Here is a 19485-nt window from a genome sequence, read left to right as displayed (position 1 = left end):
TGGCGTTTGAAGAACTAGACTCTGACTACGTCTGCGACTATCCTCTAATGGAGGGAAAAATCAAATTCCCACCTCGCACAGCCATATGTTAGATTATGTGCTCCTTACTCCCAGGTGGGCTCCACTCGGCCATGGTAGACCACCTAACATCTCCTCGGTTGTTGCATGTATGCACACACCCAAAAGGAGGAGAAGAAGGAGAAGAAGGAGGGAAAGAAAATAAGATATGCTCGGCTCACCTTGTGTCGACATAATTGGCCCGACCTTCAAAGTATAGAAGAGCATGGACGTGGTACTGGTGCCGTTACCCGCCCGTGGGCCCGCTACAACGCCCAGTAATCAGCCATCTGATAACGATATAGACAAGCTTCAACCTATCCTTCTGCAGATCGTCTTTCTGAAAACGCTTTTTATCCCCCTCCCCTTCGACAACTCTTTGTTGACTCTTTTGATATACCGCCGTAACCTACCTAGACATAGCTTTGAAACGTCGGCTGCTTGATTCCCAGCGCAACCAGAATCCATTTGCCGTCAAGACGTTTCTCCCACCGGCTGATTCCTACCGCCAACGTTGGATCATGACGTCTCCGGAGCAGCGTATGGACAATTTACGACAGAGTCTTTGCCGCGTGATTCTAGAGCAGCTCGCGGAAATCCTGCGGGATTATTCGTCCAGGAACCTAGCAAACCCGGTGCTTCGATTTGAAGCTCTCATCCATGACGGCGAGCAGGGGATGCAGTGGCAAACCCCTGCTCTCCCATGATCTCGGTATGTTGCACATCTATTTTAATCATCGAGGGCTGGACCTCCCCTTAGCACGGGTTGTTTGGCAAGGTCTAGCCTTCATTTGCCTGTGCAACTCCGGTTCTATAACGCAAATAATTACTGCGAGATAGAGTGGTGGATAAGTCAGCATCGAATAATCAACTGTTGGGTCTATTTCACGGCTCCTCCGTAATTCAGCCACATGGGTGGGGCTGTAATTGACCAGCACAAGAGGTTCTTCTGCTAACTATCATCATCGATATGCAGAAATCTTAGACTTATCATCATCCTTCCACAGAGCGAAATAATAGACTGAATGCGAGCAATTCGGGAAGGGAAACACCATCGATCAGCCAACACTGTCACCTTTGGCCCGCATTTTTTCCGAGCGCAAAGGACGCCATCCAAGGACTGCCGCAATTATCACCCGAGATTAAAGCTAATGCTTCATATCAGAGATGGGGGGCTCAACGCTGCGATCAGTCAGGAAAAGCGCGGAGGTGAAAGAAGATCCCCCGGAAGTCAGCGGCATTTGCAGTTTATCAACAGTTTCCCTAACGCGTAAACTTTCAGACAGACGTCGTCTCCATCCACAGCAGTCCCCATTGACAAATTCGTCGTCAACGTCTGGGAGCAGATTCACGGCAGCATCAGCTTGGATTCCCAAATCTGCTTGAACAGTGGCAGCTCATTGTAATGGCAGCAACGACAGACATCAATGATGCTGGTAAGACTTACTTTCCTGAGCAGCTCGAATTTAGCCAGCTCCAGGCGTCTTCAGCAGAAGGTACGCTGGATGAGTTGAGATCGAGGGATTTTCAACCGCGGCAACATCTTTTGCCGGAAAATCACGGAAATCGCCGCGCGTACCGCCTGATCGAGGTTATTGTCCAAGCACGGTGGATCGAGCACTTTGACTGTACGTCGAGCTACTTGCCATCACTAAACCCGACATGTCCCGCGCCAAACGCCGCAAAGCGAGGCTCATTCAGACATGCAACGACTTGGGTGGTCCGAGAAGGAGCTACGAAACAAGATGGCCATTTGGCGCGGCTACAAGGATATCAAGGATGCGGGAGGCTGGGCAGCGCTTGTCTTTTCCGGCATGGACTCTACCGCTTCTGCAAATACAGAGTTGCATTTGACCCGAACAGTATGCAGCGACTCCGGTGCGTCCGGCCGCAGATAGAGGTCGCTGCCGATACGCTGCACCCACATGGCGCCATCTACTCATGATTGTTGGCGAACGTACACAGCGCCAATTTTCCGGCCACCCACACGACTGGGTGGTCCACAAAGACGGATCGGTTCCGGTTCCGCTCCGGTCCACATATCTCGAGTATGACCCCTACTTCAGCTTTGAGCAGCTTGAACATTCAGTCATAGATATGAGCGCGTGGGGTGCCGATGACCCACGGTGGGTACCGCCAGTGAACGTCGTGGCTGGCGTCCAAGACATACACACATGTCAATTGTGCGGGCGGGAACAGTCCGAAGACCCCGAGACCAACTCCTGCCACTGCTTCCCGACGCTATTTGGGTCCGGGCGCCGGAGCCCCTGCCCGGTGCAGGTGTTCCGAACCTTTGACAGACGCAACAATGGCCTAATAGCTCTCTGTCCGTTTGAGCGCGGCGCGGCGATAGGAGAGTTTGTGGGTCTCATCACGAGAGTCTGCAAAACATGGATGTCATGGACAGCTCCACGGGCATCCGGGCCTATCAGATCTGGCAGGGTCGGCAGGGAAACTTCACGAGGTTCATCAATCACAGTTGCCAGCCCAACGCGCAATTCCAGCAGTTTGTGTGGATGAGCACGCAGCGTATTATCCTAGTGAGCAAGGGCATTGAGGCGGGGCACGAAGTCACGGTAAAGTATTCTGAAGCTACTGGCTTGGTTCGAACGAAGGATGTCTCTACGGAGAGTCATATTGCCGGTACCAGAGTGCACCTCGTCGGGGATAAATGAATTTGCGGAGTCATTAATTAAAAGTATTATATAAATAAATGGGCGAGGCGGGAAATAGGGTTTAGTTAAACTATACGGACGAAGCGGCCATAGGAGCGGGTTGAATAAGGCGAGATTTCTATACTTGAAAGAAAAAAATCTTTCTTCTTATTTTTTGATTTTTAATGTATTCAAGTTTGTTTCTTCTGACGCTTTGGCTATTAGCCAAACCCCACTGTCCGGACATAGCTGCTGGCAAAAGGAGCGATTTCATAATAGGCTGTGTATTATAGTTCTATATGTAGCCTTTATTGTAGGTTAAGCTATTGTGTCAGCTATGTAAAGCGAGCTAATGAACCGAGCAGAATACATCATGGCCACTCGGCCAGTACATGTATGCTGCGAACAAGTATTTCAAGATTGGATACCTTCCTTCGGATTGAGGAGCGAAAGTTTGTTGTGCTTTCACCTCCTCTCGCTCATCCACAATGTTCCACTATACAGCAACTAGGATTTTCATCCTTCAATGCTTCAGGATGTTATCAGTTCGTTACGTATGTACCGATAAAGGACACCCCTCAGTTCCGTCGGGCGCACTTGTTCATTCGCTTTGAGTTATCCTCACTCCTGATAAGACTACAGCTGGTCACAAGCCTTTCCTTACGATCAAAAATACATCCATTGACATTTACGCCTCCGCTGTGTTTTTCTTACTTGTGCAGGGTATTTCTGTGACTCAACTTATTTTCTTGTTGAAAGCTTCTGACACTGCAGCCATGGTGCCGTGCTCCTCATCCACCACTTCTGACCGCTTCACATTGTCCGCCCTGACGGAGTACAGTTCATCTTATTGTTGGCGCCATCAGCCTTCTCAATCATCGCAGCTTCTTGAGCAGTCATGCTTCGCAGAATTGTAACGCGAGTGGCAAGTACACTGCACGTCCTGGACTGGGCGGCAGGATCCGTACACGGAGCCGCGGTTTGGGGCCTTGGCGTCCGTATTCTTGTAATCAACCGTAAATGATTTACCAAGCGAGCCGAACTTGCGGTTAATGTAGAAGAGAGCATTTCCCTTACGCAGCCCGTTGTTACAATACTCAGCGGGCTCGTTGCGTTTCCAATAATCGAACTGACCACAGTCTACCCCGTAATACTGGTTCACTGTATTAAAAAGGTGTCAGCAAGTCTTAGTTGTCTCGGAGAAAAGGCGTGTAAACGTAGGGGGACGCACTGGCACTGTCGACCAGAACCCAGGGATCTACGTGATCGTCGAAGCAAAAGTCGAGAAAACACTGGACTTTCTGGCAATCGCAGTAGCTGAAGCCGCAGTCGCGTTTCTCAAGCTCAAAGGGGAGGTAATTGGGAGACGAGATGCTAGCTAAGACAGAGTAGGTCATCACACTAGTGAGGACCAAGGAGAGAAATGAGGGCATCGTATCCTAACTAGAGCTTTATCGAACGAATGAATGTGGAAAAAAGGAGCTGATATGACTGTAGAAGTCGAGGCTAAAAGAATGAGTAGGTATGTGGACGTGTGACGACTGGTCATCAATGACTGACTGGCTGGGGGATTCGACTTATAGACAAAAGAATTCAAGGCACTTTGCTTGGACACTGTTTGGCCGAGCAAGACAACCTAAATCCGCGAGAAAAGAGCCGAACACGGCTCAGGAGCTTTCCATCTTGAGAAAGGAAGCATCTAGTTGACTTTAATCCAGGAATCGGCGTCTCTGAATTCGTCGGTCTGTGCCATAGACCCATCTACTCCTGGCTCCATGGCACATATCGTGTTGGCGGGTTCCTAGCTGAGCTGAGCTGTACGACGTAGTAGTGGAACTACCGTTGTTTGCAAACCTGAGTCCCCACTGTCTCATGTCATAGTCGTTCGGACTGAGGACGCTAGTAGAGAAATTGCACTGTAGTTGACTTTGCAGCATGTGACAAATTGATACTGACTTTGCTTACAATTAGGCGGCATTTCGGCATCACTAAAACAAGGCGGTCGTCCTGTTGCACCAAGAGTGCACGGAGCATGATTCGGTTGCCCTACCCTAAAAAGGTTTGTGTCACGGACCCAACATGCATGACCAGCCAAGGCCTGCCCCGGAAATCATTGCAGGCTAAGCTGGAACAGTCGCGGAGGGGGGTAGGGAGAGCTCCGGGAAAGCCCCACCAAAGAAGTGGAAGGATGATACTGTATCTTGATTGGGTGGTGTCTTGCACCGCATGTGGGATACATTCACCTTTCTTCATTGGACGAGCGAGAGGTAGAGTGGGCGCTTGGCCATCAGTGGAGCCCATTGAACAGTTAAAAGCGAGCTACAGACAGTTAGAGGGGAGCTACAAGCGATAAAAGAACGCGTAGAAGATGAAAGCGCCAAAACGAACAAAAATCTCGAAGCACTCGCGACAGTGGCGGCAACGCGGGACAGCCCCAGTGTGTTACACGCGGACGTCGCGCGAAGCGGTCTAGGCGTGGCAGCTCGCGACTCGAGGATGGCTACGTTGGACTACACAACGCCGCCGGGCCGTGACGAACTGGTATTCTGTACGATCGACACGTCGGGGGTAGAAGACGGCAGCGACAAGCTCAACGCCGGTCGGGTCCGGGCTGCGGTGGAAAAAGAGATGCGCGCGACGGACGGACATGGTAGCTGGCGGTGTGATGCGCGTAAACTGATCTCCGAGGGCTTCTTCCACGCCGGAGGGGAGTCCGGCACGACGATGGCGTTCGAGCGGCGGCCACGCCCCCAGCAGTGCTAGAAGTGCTAGCAGATCGCGAAGCATAAGTCTTACCAGTGCGCAAATCCCCAGGTATGTCGACGCTGTGCCAAGGTAGGCCACCACCACTCTGAGTGTCACGAGACGATGGTGAAATGCCTGCCCTGCGGCGGACCGCACGAGTCGTTCAGCAAGAACTGCCCGAAGCTGTACCCGCCTATCATGGGTAAGAAGGTCCAGATTCTTCAGCTCAATGAGAGGAAGCAGGATGCGGCCCACCGAGAGCTTGATGAATGACGAGGCGTTGCGGGACTTCACGATCATAGCAGTGCAGGAGCCATGGGTGGGAATAGAAGGTAAGGTCGTTACGGTCCCGATGGGACATAGCAGGTGGACGAGGATGGTGCCGACGGAGTGGAGGGAAGAAGGGAGATGGGGGGTTAGGAGTTTGTTGTGGGTGAACAGAGAAGCAGAGAACAGGTGCCGATAGCGTCCTCGGGTAACACTGCGGCCGTTGTCCGGCTTCCGCATTGAAGATTGTTGGTGGCGTCGGCGTACGTGCCGACGCAGAACCCAGAGATGCATAGCATGTTGCTAGGACTCGCTTCGCAGGATCAATGAATGCCCGCATCGTCCGATAACGAGCAGAGATGTTTTCAGTGTCCAGTCTTGCAAAGAAGTCTTAAACTAGGAAAAAGGGAAAAGGGAAAATATGAGCAGCAAAACTTTCAGCCTTATGAAAATCGAGAGTTTGTAGTAAATACGAGTTCCGTTATCCCTAGGCCGCAATTTCCCACCTGACATATCTCACATGCCTCTCGCCTAGCTTTTTTTGGCATCTTTTGTTGGCGAAACAGGCGACTCCGTACGCGAATCCCTAACAGCGGAAAGCTATTCGTATTTCCTCCCCGGAGTCCCCTGGGGATGGCCCCGCAGCCGCCGGGCTTCTGGTCCGTGTCGGCCTCATGCGACGAGCTCGATCTAGGCTCTGTTACTCCTGCAGAGCTAGTCTTCATGGGATCGTCCTCACATACAACGGTAGTAGTACGTCGAGGAGACTGGGTTACTTCAAGTTTCTGCACGAGCAGGTGGATTGGCATTGGCTTCACCAGAAAAAACTGCAATGCACAATGAGCTATTTTGTGTGGTGGCCCTGGTTCCCCTCTCAACTTCCATCCCTCAAAGATTTTGTCATGTTGGTCTTCTTGAGTTTGGCGGGCGGTCTCCCATGAGGTCCGCCTGAGGAAGAGGCGGTAGCTCATAAGGGCGCTCAAGGGCTGCATTCGGGGTTTCGTCATGGTCGTGGTCAGGTCAAGTCATGATTGAACCCGTTATGTCACGAACGTCCGAATGCTCACGGGGAGTATGTCGTTCACGGCTACGGTTGTGAGACACATGGCTGTCCTGTAGTCCAAATCAAGTTAAAGTCATTTGTTGTCTATGTATCAATCTACAGACCGTGAAGCTGAATGGATCTATCAGCAAACCTCTCCTTAAATTGCTTAGTAGTTGGGCAAATGTGCATGTGCCCCTCTCCCTTTGTCACGCGCGTACTCTAACCCCCAGATAAGCCCCGTCAATCAGCATTCCTCGTAATAAAAGTCAGGACAAGGCAAGTAATCAGAGAACCATTCATAACCTGTGTGTAAGCGTGCCGCAGCATTGAATTTCAAGACCGGAAGTACGCCTGATTGAGGATCTCGACATCTTCGGTTTGCCCTCCAGAACCTTGTGCCTCGCATCATGAGTGATCAAGACACCGTGCCGTGTATCCTCATGGCGTGATTTTGGAGGTGCATTTTGTGTTCGAGCGTCATTTTGCAAACCTTGCACTCGGGTCTCTCACCGTCCGCAACCTTGGACAAATGCTTGTTTCGGAAGTGCTTGGTCAAATCATTAGATGTGTAGAACTCATGGGTGAGTTCGTCCAATCGAGCCTTGCCATCTGGAGTTAAATCCAAGGCCTGTCCAATACAGATAAAGCATCTCTTGGGCCGCTCCTTATCGTTAGTGATAAAAACAGATCGTATGGCGAGGTCCAACTGGCCACCCTCAGGCGGATTAGAAGTAGAGCAATAAACGGCGGCCTCTGGTGTCGACAGAGGGCGAGACCGGGGCACAGTGCATCCTTCCTGGACAAGGCAATATGTGGAAACAGCCTCGATGGCTTCATCCCTCCTTCGATATTGACCTTCGAGCGTGGTCACGGTCGGGGCAGTGAGTTTCTTCATCAGGTGCCTTTGTGCTGTGCCCTGAGGTCGACAGGTGTTGTCCGTCGCAGGATTGTCAAATCCGATGCCATGTATCTGACGCTCGATGTCGTCTGTGGCTTGCTTGTCAGTCCACTCGTCTCTGATTCTCTGTTTGAGTTCTCTCCGAAGCCTCTGCTTTTCGTTCCGTCTCGCTCGCTTGACTTGGTTGTACTGTTTGGAGCCTTGCGGCAGTTCTCGAAGAGCTTTTGTCAGCTCCCTGATAGTCGGATGCGTGGCGACCGATGCAGACTGCTCTGTTGTGAGGCCGGTGGGGCGACGCTCGGAGATAGAGTGACCTATGCTGCAAGACTGCTTCATGAGCGCCTGCTGTGGCTTCTGCCCTCGGAGGACGCCCCAAAGGTCGGCCGAAATGTTCCGTCCGAGGTAGTGTCTCTGGAAAGGATCGGAGTTGCCATGTCCTAGAGCCAGATTCCGGAGGGCTTCGCTGACGTCGACTGCGTTGCGAGTTAGCATGACCGGCTACTAAGCTATCAAGAAGACAAACCGCTTTGGTCGAACGCGTTGGCAGCATTATAGCGTAGGTTGTACGCTATCGTAGGGTACTCGAAGCCGAGTATTTCGCCGATTCTCTGAATCCACGCCGCCATCATGCCAGAGGTGATACGATCGTTGGTGGAAATTTGATAGCCTGTAAATGTCTCGATGACCCGACGAAATATGAAGGTATCATTCAGGTCCTCTCTCAACGGCAGGGGCAGCTCCCGCTCGCCAGGATGTATGTCGAGGTTATCAAGATGGTGTGGCGAGGTGAGGCTGGATGCGTTGAAAGCTCGGTGTCGGAAGAGGACGCCGAGGAGGAATACATGGGGGCTTAGGAGCAAGGACGGATCGAACATCGTCTCGGGGATGGAGTATGTTTTCCTATGATGTAAGTATGATTTATGGGTTGCAGCAGACTGGGACGACTCACTGTTCCTTCTCGCCAAGATAGCTTTTGGTGAACTCCGGAGTAAAGCGAAGGAGAAGTTTGTGTGGTCCGCCTTCTGGGTCTCTGGCCAGAACGACCCTGATGTCCTTGAACCGCAGGTTCAGGGTCGCTTCTGGGCGAGAACCGGCCGGCGCAAGCAGGAGGAGAAAGAGCACGGCGAGGATGCGCAGCTCCCCAAGCTTGAACGACTTCTTCGTCGTGCTTAGCGTCGTCTCGATCTGCAGCTTGAGATCGTCGATCGTCATACAACGATTAACTCGCCGCTGCTCGCTCAGCCGGTGTTTCTTTCCTAAATCTCGTAGAACCTAGAGCAGTCAGTATGAGCACTGATGTCGGTGTGGAAGGAACCTGCTCTGTGCATGCTGCGGTTCAGCTTCTGGTTAATCTTTTCACCCACGGCTCTCTCGAAGACGAGTCGAAAGACCTTCCAGTATGTGCCCAAAGAGCTCTTCTTCTTGATTCCGCGTTTTTTTCTGCCATTCTTACCAATCTTCTGACTCATGACCCAGTCGAAAAAATTGTACATGAGGCCGAGCGAGATCTTTGCATAGCATTCCTTTGGATCGCGTTTGAGAACACAACAAAACCTGTAAATGAATACCGTCAGCAGGTTGACAACGTACGAAGTCTGCGAGCACGTACTGTCGCCACTGTTCCTCCACGGCATCGAGAAGCACCGTCGTCCCAGGGCTATAATCCTGGCAGGCGAAGGGGTCCTCAGTGAACGCCTCGACCTTGTGTCGCCAATACTCGGATGACTGAAGATTGCCATCAAAGAGTCTAATTTGGTCTTCGACATCCACATCGTCATCGCAGAGATCGTCGATATCGGTTGCGTCGGAGCTCGAATCGCCTTTTTCATCCTTCGTATCAAAGACGTCGTCCTCGTCGTAGTCGTCGCTTTCACTTTCGGCAGCGAATGAGGCATCGGAATCGGAATCGTCCACGTTCGTACGTCGGCGCTTCGCCATAGTGGGAAGTGGTTCGGCAGTCGGGAGGTGATGATCGAACAAGTCGTGATGGTCTGACTTTGAGAGCGGATGAATCGAGGAATCGGCTCAACGGGCAGTGCAGCACTCGTGGATTAAATAGTGCAAAGGGTGAGTCATGGCAGGGCCCATTCTGGCGGCCACATTTGGCTGTTGGAAACCAATACACAAAGAAGGACTGGGAAGTCAAGACTAGACAAACTGGCCGTAGCCGCGTGGACTGTTCAGGACGGTAGTGTGGCTGAGATACAATGGCAGGTACTCCGGGGTACGTGCTTGGAACGGGAAAGGGCGAGGGTCGCTTGGTGGGGATGGTGCCTGATTGTAAAGCGGCGACTGATTCATGGCAGATGGCCCGCTGGATCAGGCGGCAGAAGCTGCCAAAAAAGGCGGCAAATTAGCCGTCTCTTAGTTTAAGGAAGTAAAAGTATAAAAAAATCCCCGTTTTATTTTAACTACGGATTTTAGTTAATAATATATAAAGAAATATAATAAAGATTATAAATTATAAAAGTAATAGCGAATATTATGAAACTTAAAGAATTTTAAAAAAAAAGTATTTCTAGACTTCGAATTTATATATTAATATATAAAGAAAAACGTAGATAGATCTAGGATTAGAGGACTAATTTTAAAAAAAGGGAATAGCGCCTATCTTCTTTATTATAATATTAAAATAAAATAACTAAATAATAAATTAAATTATAAAAAACTTAGACCCTTTGAAATTACTAAAAAAGTCTTATTTATTAATTATAAATTAAAACTCCTAGATATAATAAAATATTATTTAGTTTTTTATATTTTATTTTTTAAATTAATACTTAAGGGTTTATATATAAAAGATTATATTATTATAGAACTAAACGAACTAAAATACGAAGTTAAAAAAATTATTAACTATAGAATTAAAAATAAAATACGAAAATTCTTAATTAAATAAAAGAATTATGGATATAAAGAAAATATATGAGAACCTATTACGAACTTTTAAAACTTTTAATAGCTTTTTAAAGAATATTAAAATTAAAATTAAACCCTAAACTCCTAGTTATTATAGCGTTTTAATTAATTATACTAAAAGTATTATTAATTTATATTTTATAAACTATTAAAAAAGTACTTTTAATATTTTTAAAGAATTCTTTTAATACGATATAACTCTTTTTAAAAACTATTCTTTTTTATAAACGAAAACGTTTTAATTTAAATAACGACTTATTTAACTCGGCCTAAGCTTTTTAATAAACCTTAGCTTTCTTTTATAACTCCGTAGCTCTTTTTTAAAATCATAACTCTTTTATTTCCTTTTTATAATTAAAACGATCGGATTTTAATATTAAATAATTAACTATATTAATTAGCTAGACTTAATAAATAAATATTATAATATTTACGAATATAAATAGTATTAATAAAAATATTATAAAAAATACCTAGGTAATAATATATTTTATAAATATCGGAATTAAAAAGAACTAAATACCGAACGCTTTATAAACGATAATATAAATAAAGTATAATTTCTATACTTTTATTAAAAAAGTAAATAGTATATAATAGTTTACGACGAGACGTAGCTATTTAAAACTTTAATTTTTTAATTTAACTTAATATTATATTAATATATTTTCGAATAAAAATATTTAACGACTCCTTAACTTAAAAATAGACGACCTATTTATAAGCCTAGGGGATTAGACTTTTAAAAAGAGAAGCTAATATTACGACTTAATATATATAATAAAGCTAGGGCTTACTTTATAAAACCTATAGCGGCTATTATACTATATATATAAAGACGACGGACTTAGGACGACCCCTTTTAAAATAAAAAAATTATAAATAAATTATATAACTACGATTATATAATAAAATAAAGAACGGATACTTATAAATAAATAAAATATATAATTATAAATAAATAGGACGGACGACCGTTTAATAAATAGTTAGATAATAATAATAGAGATATTATAAAGGATATATTTAAAAACGAGATTTATATATAGTATAGACTTGAGCTAGGCTTAAAAATAGACTTTTTATAGCTTCTTTAATAATTAACTTAGTATTAAATTTTATAATTGCTTTTAACTATCTTTATTAAAAACCCTTTTTAATAAAACTATAATTAATTATTAAAGCTTTATTTACTTTATAACTTATAGATATAGCTTTAGGGAAGCTATTTATAACTACGATACTATTTATTTAGCCTTTATAGCCTTAACTTCTATTAATATATTTATTATAACTAGCTAGTTATAATAAAGGGGTAATAAACGTAATAAATAAAGTTTATATATTTAAAAAGAGTAATATAGTTAGATTACTATATAAGAAGTTGCTTGCTTAACGAAAGGTCTAGGTAGGTTAAAAGATGCTATTATATAGTTATAAAAACTTCCTACTAGAATATTCTATTACTTATTAATTATAATATAATTAATAAGCGTATACGTAAGTGAATGCGTAATCGTAGTGTGTAATACTACTTTAAGAGAATTATAATTAATACTTATAATAATCTACAGAAATTATAGATTAATATAATATATAATATGCTTACGTAATATAAAGAATAAAGCAAATAATAAGGTAAATAAATTTACCTTTAAAATATATAACTATAATTATATATTAAAATGAAAAATATATATCTATAAATAAATAAAATAGATAAATATAAATAAATAGAATAGATAACGGTTTAATAAATAGTTAAATAATAATAAATAAAGATATTATAAAGGATATATTTAAAAACGAGATTTGTATATAATATAAACTTAAATTAAATTAAAAAATAGACTTTTTATAGTTTTTTAATAATTAATTTAATATTAAATTTTATAATTACTTTTAGTTAGTTTTATTAAAAACCCTTTTTTAATAAAACTATAATTAATTATTAAAGCTTTATTTACTTTATAATTTATAAATATAGTTTTTAAGAAGCTATTTATAATTATAATACTATTTATTTAGCTTTTATAGCTTTAACTCTTATTAATATATTTATTATAACTAGCTAGCCATAATACTTTTACTCTTTTAATTTTATTTATAAATCATATATTATTTACTAGTTATTTTAATTATTATTAAACTTATTAAATAATTTATGTTTTACGTTTGAAAATAGCTAGTTATATTTAATATAATATATTTTTATAAAAAATATTAGTGAATATAGTTTAATTAAAGTAATATTACTCTTCTTATTAACGATTAATAATTAATAAACTAGTGTAAAGTTTTTATTTATATTCTTTTCTAAAAATCGACTTATATTTTTTCCTAAGAAACTCGACTCTATACTTAGGTTTCTTATTAAGAGTATTTACTCCATTATTCATAGATCTTTTATACGCTCGTTTACCCCGCTTACCCCCGCTTACCGTTGCTTACTACGTTAAAAGCGGCGGGGGATCCAGGGACACTTGGGCGACATATTGGTATAAAGGTATGAGAAAGCCGCTTAATTGTGAATGCATAAGAGACTGGTCTTTTGTAATAATACCAACACAAGTCTGCAGTTGGCGACAAGCCATTTAATAGATCATTCCTGGCAATCTTATTCTTTACGATTGAAAGAGACTACTCTAAATGAGATCAGACTGAACCTGACAACCCTCAGTTGCTGTTACCCCTCTCGGCTTCAAGGTAAGATTCTCATTCGCGTCATCGCCATTGACAAATCAACGATATTCACAATCCCGATAATATGACCCCTACCCATGCGAGACCGAGCTCATACAGTCCCGACTCCACGGACATTACCCACACAGCAGAGCTATGCTCGTATTGCGATTTGACTTTCTCGTCCTCAGATATCATATTCGATAATCTGCACTACGGATAGTCCGGACAAACTACTTGCCCCCCACTTATGTGATCAGTTAGGTACGGATATGTGACAGTGAATATTGGACACCATGCTAGTACGTGATGAAATCTTCTCCATAAGGCAGTCCCGATGAATCTAGACCTACTTGCTGTATCTTTCGCGCCAGGGGTTTACTCTTGCGGACCCCATCGGAGCGGAGCCTTCTGCCGAGGTTTTCACTTTCTAGCTTTCTTTCACAAACGATACTTATTGATTACCAGCCGCTCCTGTGACAACCTTTTTGAAACTAGCATAAGGTCTTGTCTACGATGACACCGTTCAAGAAACTCCTTCACAACTCTTTGCAGGACGACGTGTTCTCGTCGTTAGTACTCTTCGCCAAACGTCGTGATGGTTAGATAATCCCGCTTAGACCCGATTTCTCTCTCATACAACTAATGCAATGGTAGGATCCGAGATCGTATCCGAATGCCTAGGTGGCCCATCGCCATCATGGCCCAATCAGCTCCCCGTCGACAAAGACACTGTCTTCACGCTAGCTTCCTGCTCAAAACTCCCGCTCACGGTAGCTGTGTTACAGCTCGTAGAGAAACAGCTGCTGACACTAGACTCAGATGTGAGCATTATGCTCCCAGTTCTGGGACGCCAGAAAGTCCTGGCTGGCTGGCATCTAGACGGCTCACCCATTCTCAACGAGCGTCGCAACCCAATAACTCTTCGCCATCTCTTGACACACTCCGCCGGCACGAGCTACTACTTTCAGAATAAAGACCTAAGACGACTTCGAAGTCTCAGAGGAAAACTCCCGGCTACCTTGGAACCTACCATCGAAGAACGTTTCGACGATCCGCTGCTCTTCGAACCGGGAGAGGGCTGGGACTATGGTTGCGGACTTGATTGGGCGGGCAAGTTGTTAGAGCAGCTTACCGGCATGTCTCTAGAAAGATACCTAAAATTACACGTGTGGGCGCCACTGGGAGCATCGAGCTTTACTTTCTGGCCAAATGCAGAGGGGGAAAACCAGAAGGTCGCCACGCTCACGGAAAGAAACGCAACTACCGGGAGGCTCGAGGTGCATCCTAACGTCCTGACCTTAAATCAAGGAGTCGACACCGAGTGTTTTGGAGGTCATGGGGCTTATTGCAGCGCAGGAGACTACATGGAGCTCCTCTATTCCATCTTCAGCAACGATACACGTGTGCTCCAGCCCGATTCTGTGGAGATGATGTTCCAGGCCAACTTGTCGGACCAAAGCAGAGCAGCTCTACAGGCAGGTTTCGACAGGCAAAAACTAACCATTGGCGATTTCTACCGCGGCGAGGTCTACAATTGGGGATTGGGAGGAATGTTGATCGACGGTCGGCGTTCAGAAGCGCAGTGCCCACGAGGATCAAAGACTTTGGTATGGGGTGGTGGAACGAATCAATTTTGGGTCAGCTTTGCGTCCTCTCCCTTCCAACTTCGTGTGCTAAACATAAGTTACAGTTTATTGATCGAACCAACGGCTTCTGTGGTCTCATCATGTCTCACGTCCTCCCACCTCAAGATCCACAAATCGAGGAGATCATTGGCGCATTTCAGAGACATGTGTACAAGTCAAACCATGATCATGGTTTCCGAAGCTTTCTGTAGTATGGCTATGCAATCACAATACCCCAGCCTCGGTCCATGCTTCTAGCAGGGAGCTGTGAGACGGGAAACGGTTGCCGACATTCAAAGTTCTTCATGTGCGTGATACAAGGATAGGCAAGGGCCACAAATCGGCGAATTTGAACAGTTCATGGCTTTTCAACAACAACCGTAAGGTCTTAGCTTATATATCATTCTTTCAAAACAACATTACAATCGCCGCTGTCTGAAAAGTTCAATGCTTTAATTCAGCCCCTCTCTTTATCTCAGAATTGGTCCCTCTTACGCCCGTAGCAGTACTTTCCAACATTCGGGTTGGTGTTGCTGCAGACACAGGTACCGGCGGGAGCGCTATAAAGTTGATTAGCCAATGTTCCAAGCTTGTGACTAGACAGACACAAGTGTCATAGAAAACTAACTTATGCTTTTGGAACTTGTAGATGAAGCCATCTGGGGTTTTCACTGAGGCAGTAGGGCACTTCTCGTTGCAAGTCTCGTCAATGGGGATAGAGTTCTTGGGGTTGTTGACGCAAATAGCCGCATTGGTCCAGATGCAGGCATCGGCGCCCTGCTCGTGGCAAGCCTTGAGCTGAGCTGTGCAGCATGAGCCAGTGCCCACCTCATAGGCGAGTGCAGGCACAACCGCGGCCAGGAGAGCAGCCAAGAAGAGAGAAGCCTGCATTGTGGAAAAATACAGAATGTACAAGTTGAAGCTTCCTGAAAAGAGTGTAGGGAGCGTCAAATGATGTTGATAAAATGAATGTGAGAGCTGTTGTTCAGATGGTCCAACCAACCTTAGACGCGGCGTGGCTCATGATCATATATACAGTCGTTCGTGACTGCGTAACACCGGATGAACCCCTGCCACGGAATGCGCTCGTAATCTCAACAGGGTATCTCCAGGCTCCGAGTCTTGGCTCAGTCGACTCGCAGAATCACTGTTTTTTTACTTTCTTGGAAGAGAAAATGTCCCATGGTAAAGTCGGGATCGTCTCATGGTTCAAGATTTATGGGGCCTAAGTCCTCGTAAATCGGGATTGCCGAAGAAAGAATCACGCTAGAAACGGAATAACAACAACAACTGATCGGAGGATTGGGAGTGTTAGGGCAATCGCGAAAGTAACATCATCGATATGAGTAATAGAGTGATCAAGAAGGCATATATGTCATGCACGAACGTTTAGCAAAGAAGGGGATGTTACGAAAGAAACAAATGCACGGTAGTGGAATGGTGGGCGTTCTACGGCATCAGAAGCCTCGCAAACACCAAGACACCATATATTTTGTCAGACAAATGAGTCTTATAGACGACAAAGAGATTTCTATCAGAGCCTCACCAAAACCTGGACAGGACTAGGAGATGGACAGACGCTGTCAACTCCGCTTCCTAAGCGCCTAGGGTGGATTACCCAACGTCCAGCTCATCAAGGTCGTCTAACTCAATTCACCAATCAGCCTCACACGACCTCTCTTGGGAAAGTAACTCCTCTTAGATGATTACACTATAGACTCAACCGGGACTTGTACCAACTAATCGTCGAATTCTAAATCTCGTGATGACACTCACCTTTAAAGCAAGCCTTAGGAAATTCTCGGCGACTAACCATAGAAGATGTGTCTGTGCTGAGTCTTGGCAGAAACCATATCCGGCGCTCATAACTCGCAAGCAAGTGACAATGGCATCAGTTGCAGATCTCTCGACCATTTGGGAAAAGTAGAAACTTCGTAACTGATAATTCAATTTGATTGATACTATCGCGGGAAAACTTAATGGTTCACAATTATCGGACAGATAGTTGAAGATGTCCGGAGTCAGTCCGGGCTCGGGCTTCCTTAGATCACATACTTAAGACTTGGTCGATATCGCCCAAGTTGTTGGTGTCTCCTTATCACGATTCAGTTGCTCACTTACACACAATCGCTTCAATTACACACTCATTTTACCACATTCATTCTTTACACCATATTCGACCAAAGTCGGAACCATGAGAGTCCTCCTCCCTCTTTTCCTCTTCGCGGCCTACGCTCAGGCCCAACTCATTTTGGGTGCCCTCGCCCTGATCGAGCTGACCATCGAAGTCCTCGAGGCAGCGGAAGTCGTCGCCACCATAGATGTCTCCGTCGACCTTGCGGTCACTGGCGCCGAAGCGGCTGAGACTGCCGCTGTCGAGGCCACCGTCACCAACGTAGGCACCACCGTGACCCGCGCCGGTGAGGCTGGCATCGAGCTCGAGGGCGATGCCGCCATGACCGGCTTCGGCCGCGTCTCCCGGGAGGGTCCCGGCTTCACCCAGGGAACCTTCACCTACCGCCAGCAGTACCCTCTCGGCGTCGGACCGGGTCGCCGGTCGACTGCCAACCCGGAGATCAGCCTGTCATGGGGTGCCCGGACCAACGGTGTCCGCAGCGGAAACACCAACAGCATCCAGTTCACCAACCCCACCATTTCCAATGTACGGGCGCTCAACCCCGGTGGAAAGGGCACCAGCATCCGTGTCCGATCCTCCAATACTAGACTTCTCGCCCCGAAATAGATGGAGCTATTATGTTTGGTCTTAAATTCATTCAAGAGAAGGTACTAGGTCATTTGTAGTTCTCCTTGCTTGAAAGAAACGTTGAGCTCGAGACTTGTATTTGACGATAAGAATGCACTCAAGACAGCTTCATACACAATCGATACAAAATATTCCGCTTAAATGACCCAAGTCCGACTTTCTGATATAGGCAAGACGGGCGTACATGTTACATCACATACAAAAATGAAATGAAGGTACATGTGTGAGTTAATTATCGGTGCTAAGTCCGGCGAGCACTCATAATCTTACTCCTCATGTGTGCATGTCTCGCCAATTTCTTGTTGCACCAATGGAAACTTTTTGGATTAACACTCAGCTCGTTTACACCATGAAGTAAATCAAAACCCAAAACGTGAGATGGTAGGCTTGCCTAGCTCACTCTTGGGCGTGGTAATCGTGAGGAGGCGGACCATTGATAGTTACGAGTATAGGTCCATGCTACTAATTCTATCTCTCTCTCCCGTGCCAAAAGCCATATTCTAGCCGCCTGTCTTGAACGAGTAGAAGGATGGACGTCCGTCTTATGTCTGCATCTAGATGAATGAATGATATGTTACGAGTCGCGTACGCTTCAAATTCAACTCATTGTTTTCAAGTTCTCCATATACCAAAGGCATTCCTGCCTATCCCGTCGGTTGCCTTGAATTCTAGGTAGATGACCAACAAAGAATTTCAAATATGGGTTCTCTGTGATTTCTTCTACGGCGCCGTCGGCTGGACGATTTCTTATAGTATTAACATCTTCCGACGCTAAACGGAGACAGACCTTATTCGCCTTCAAAATACTACTTCAGCACGGTCGCGCTCATTGGTCGTAGTGATGCCCTGTTAGTGAATAGTCGCTCAGCATATCCTCTGCTCGATTTCACGAATCTCTCGATTTCACGAATCTCCCGAATGTCTTTGTTAACCAGTCTTCTCCACGACATAAGCTTCATCCAAGCTTTGTACCACTCATAGTTGCCGGTAGATCAGGTCCGTTACTTAAAGAGAGTTTTGAATGCGCGGGGCGGCTTGGATGTTAAGCCACATGATACCGCTGTTGGCTGTTGATCTGGACTGAAGGTCCAAGTCCGTCGTCGGCAGTAGATTACCTTAGGATCGCTTGCAGCGTCTCACGTGGGTTTGCGGGAGGAGAACGATCATCCAACTCCAGCTTTTGTGACATACAGGCTCGGCTGCAAGAATCTTAAAGTCCAATCGTTTCCCAAAGGAGTCAACGATCCATTACGAAAGTACCATTCGCTCTGACTTCCGGCTCAATTTGCGACTCAGGAATAGAGATCGACGTGTGTCCAATCTTACAGTACTGCATGTGCAGCGGGCTCAGGAATCTGGAAAAGTCTCCCGCCGGCTTCTGGGGTTTCTAAGTACCTTGTTATCGAAGAAGATAAATTATTCGTGAGTCACAAGTACTAGAATATAGTTTTAATGGGGGGGCTTCTGGGGTTAGTCAGGTCGTCTTGACTTTCAAGGCAAGATGCCTTTGCACTTGACCACCACCCCCGGAGAGCAAATATCTGAAGAGCATGCGCTCACCTGAAGACATTCAGACGGCACTACCTACGAAGTCTCTCTACATATCAACTGAAGCTGGTCATGGTTGAAATGGGTCTGTATCCCATGAATGGAGATTACATACGTATCTGTCAGGCGGAATTGAATTTAGCGGGATGGACGCCGCGTGACGAAGTCGTTGAAGACCTTGTCAACGCGATGAGAATGGGAGGTTATCAACCGCTGAGAGCTACTCAGTTTTGATCTTCGATCTTTCAGCTCTCAGGAAACTGACATCTCGCGCTGCA

At 45.5% G+C, this 19485-nt stretch overlaps 7 protein-coding genes across 7 annotated transcripts; 4 read left to right on the top strand and 3 right to left on the bottom strand.

The window, feature by feature from the left end:
• Positions 1–578: 578 nt before the first annotated feature.
• On the top strand, positions 579–764 carry BDZ83DRAFT_642602 (uncharacterized protein; the record flags this gene model as incomplete). Its single annotated transcript, XM_060509626.1, has 1 exon — positions 579–764. The coding sequence occupies one exon, from the start codon at positions 579–581 to the stop codon at positions 762–764; it is 186 nt and encodes a 61-aa protein (XP_060358137.1).
• Positions 765–2501: 1737 nt separating this feature from the next.
• Positions 2502–2738, top strand: BDZ83DRAFT_642593 (uncharacterized protein; the record flags this gene model as incomplete). Its single annotated transcript, XM_060509625.1, has 1 exon — positions 2502–2738. A coding segment is annotated over exon 1 (155 nt), but the record flags the coding sequence as incomplete, so codon positions are not given.
• Positions 2739–3514: 776 nt separating this feature from the next.
• Positions 3515–4224, bottom strand: BDZ83DRAFT_173884 (uncharacterized protein). The gene is made up of 2 exons (XM_060501480.1): positions 3943–4224; positions 3515–3872 (listed from the first exon to the last, which is right to left on the bottom strand). Exons 1-2 carry the CDS (start codon positions 4142–4144, stop codon positions 3583–3585), a joined length of 492 nt encoding a protein of 163 aa, XP_060358135.1. The 5' UTR covers positions 4145–4224; the 3' UTR covers positions 3515–3582.
• Positions 4225–7183: 2959 nt separating this feature from the next.
• Positions 7184–9604, bottom strand: BDZ83DRAFT_724511 (C2H2 finger domain protein; the record flags this gene model as incomplete). The annotated part of the gene is made up of 5 exons (XM_060512664.1): positions 7184–8139; positions 8190–8566; positions 8616–8938; positions 8986–9220; positions 9276–9604. 5 exons carry the CDS (start codon positions 9602–9604, stop codon positions 7184–7186), a joined length of 2220 nt encoding a protein of 739 aa, XP_060358134.1.
• Positions 9605–13783: 4179 nt separating this feature from the next.
• BDZ83DRAFT_724510 (beta-lactamase/transpeptidase-like protein) lies at positions 13784–15107 on the top strand (the record flags this gene model as incomplete). The annotated part of the gene is made up of 3 exons (XM_060512663.1): positions 13784–13868; positions 13952–14907; positions 14961–15107. 3 exons carry the CDS (start codon positions 13784–13786, stop codon positions 15105–15107), a joined length of 1188 nt encoding a protein of 395 aa, XP_060358133.1.
• Positions 15108–15367: 260 nt separating this feature from the next.
• BDZ83DRAFT_797602 (uncharacterized protein) lies at positions 15368–15786 on the bottom strand (the record flags this gene model as incomplete). The annotated part of the gene is made up of 2 exons (XM_060515901.1): positions 15368–15455; positions 15524–15786. 2 exons carry the CDS (start codon positions 15784–15786, stop codon positions 15371–15373), a joined length of 348 nt encoding a protein of 115 aa, XP_060358132.1.
• Positions 15787–17089: 1303 nt separating this feature from the next.
• BDZ83DRAFT_735831 (uncharacterized protein) lies at positions 17090–17645 on the top strand (the record flags this gene model as incomplete). The annotated part of the gene is made up of 1 exon (XM_060512976.1): positions 17090–17645. One exon carries the CDS (start codon positions 17090–17092, stop codon positions 17636–17638), a length of 549 nt encoding a protein of 182 aa, XP_060358131.1. The 3' UTR covers positions 17639–17645.
• Positions 17646–19485: the final 1840 nt, after the last annotated feature.

Source organism: Colletotrichum acutatum, assembly GCF_030867785.1.
Source record: "Colletotrichum acutatum strain CBS 112980 chromosome Unknown BDZ83scaffold_204, whole genome shotgun sequence".
Classification (NCBI taxonomy): Eukaryota; Fungi; Ascomycota; class Sordariomycetes; order Glomerellales; family Glomerellaceae; genus Colletotrichum; species Colletotrichum acutatum.
The sequence above is the reverse complement of the archived record's forward strand: the minus strand, read 5'-3'. Positions and strand labels throughout refer to the sequence as shown.

Coding starts and splice junctions, on each gene's coding strand:
- BDZ83DRAFT_173884 (XM_060501480.1), bottom strand. CDS start 4,144: ATGCCCTCATTTCTCTCCTTGGTCCTCACTAGTGTGATGACCTACTCT. Junction 3,873..3,942: donor GGTTCTGGTCGACAGTGCCA/GTGCGTCCCCCT, acceptor TTTTTAATACAG/TGAACCAGTATTACGGGGTA.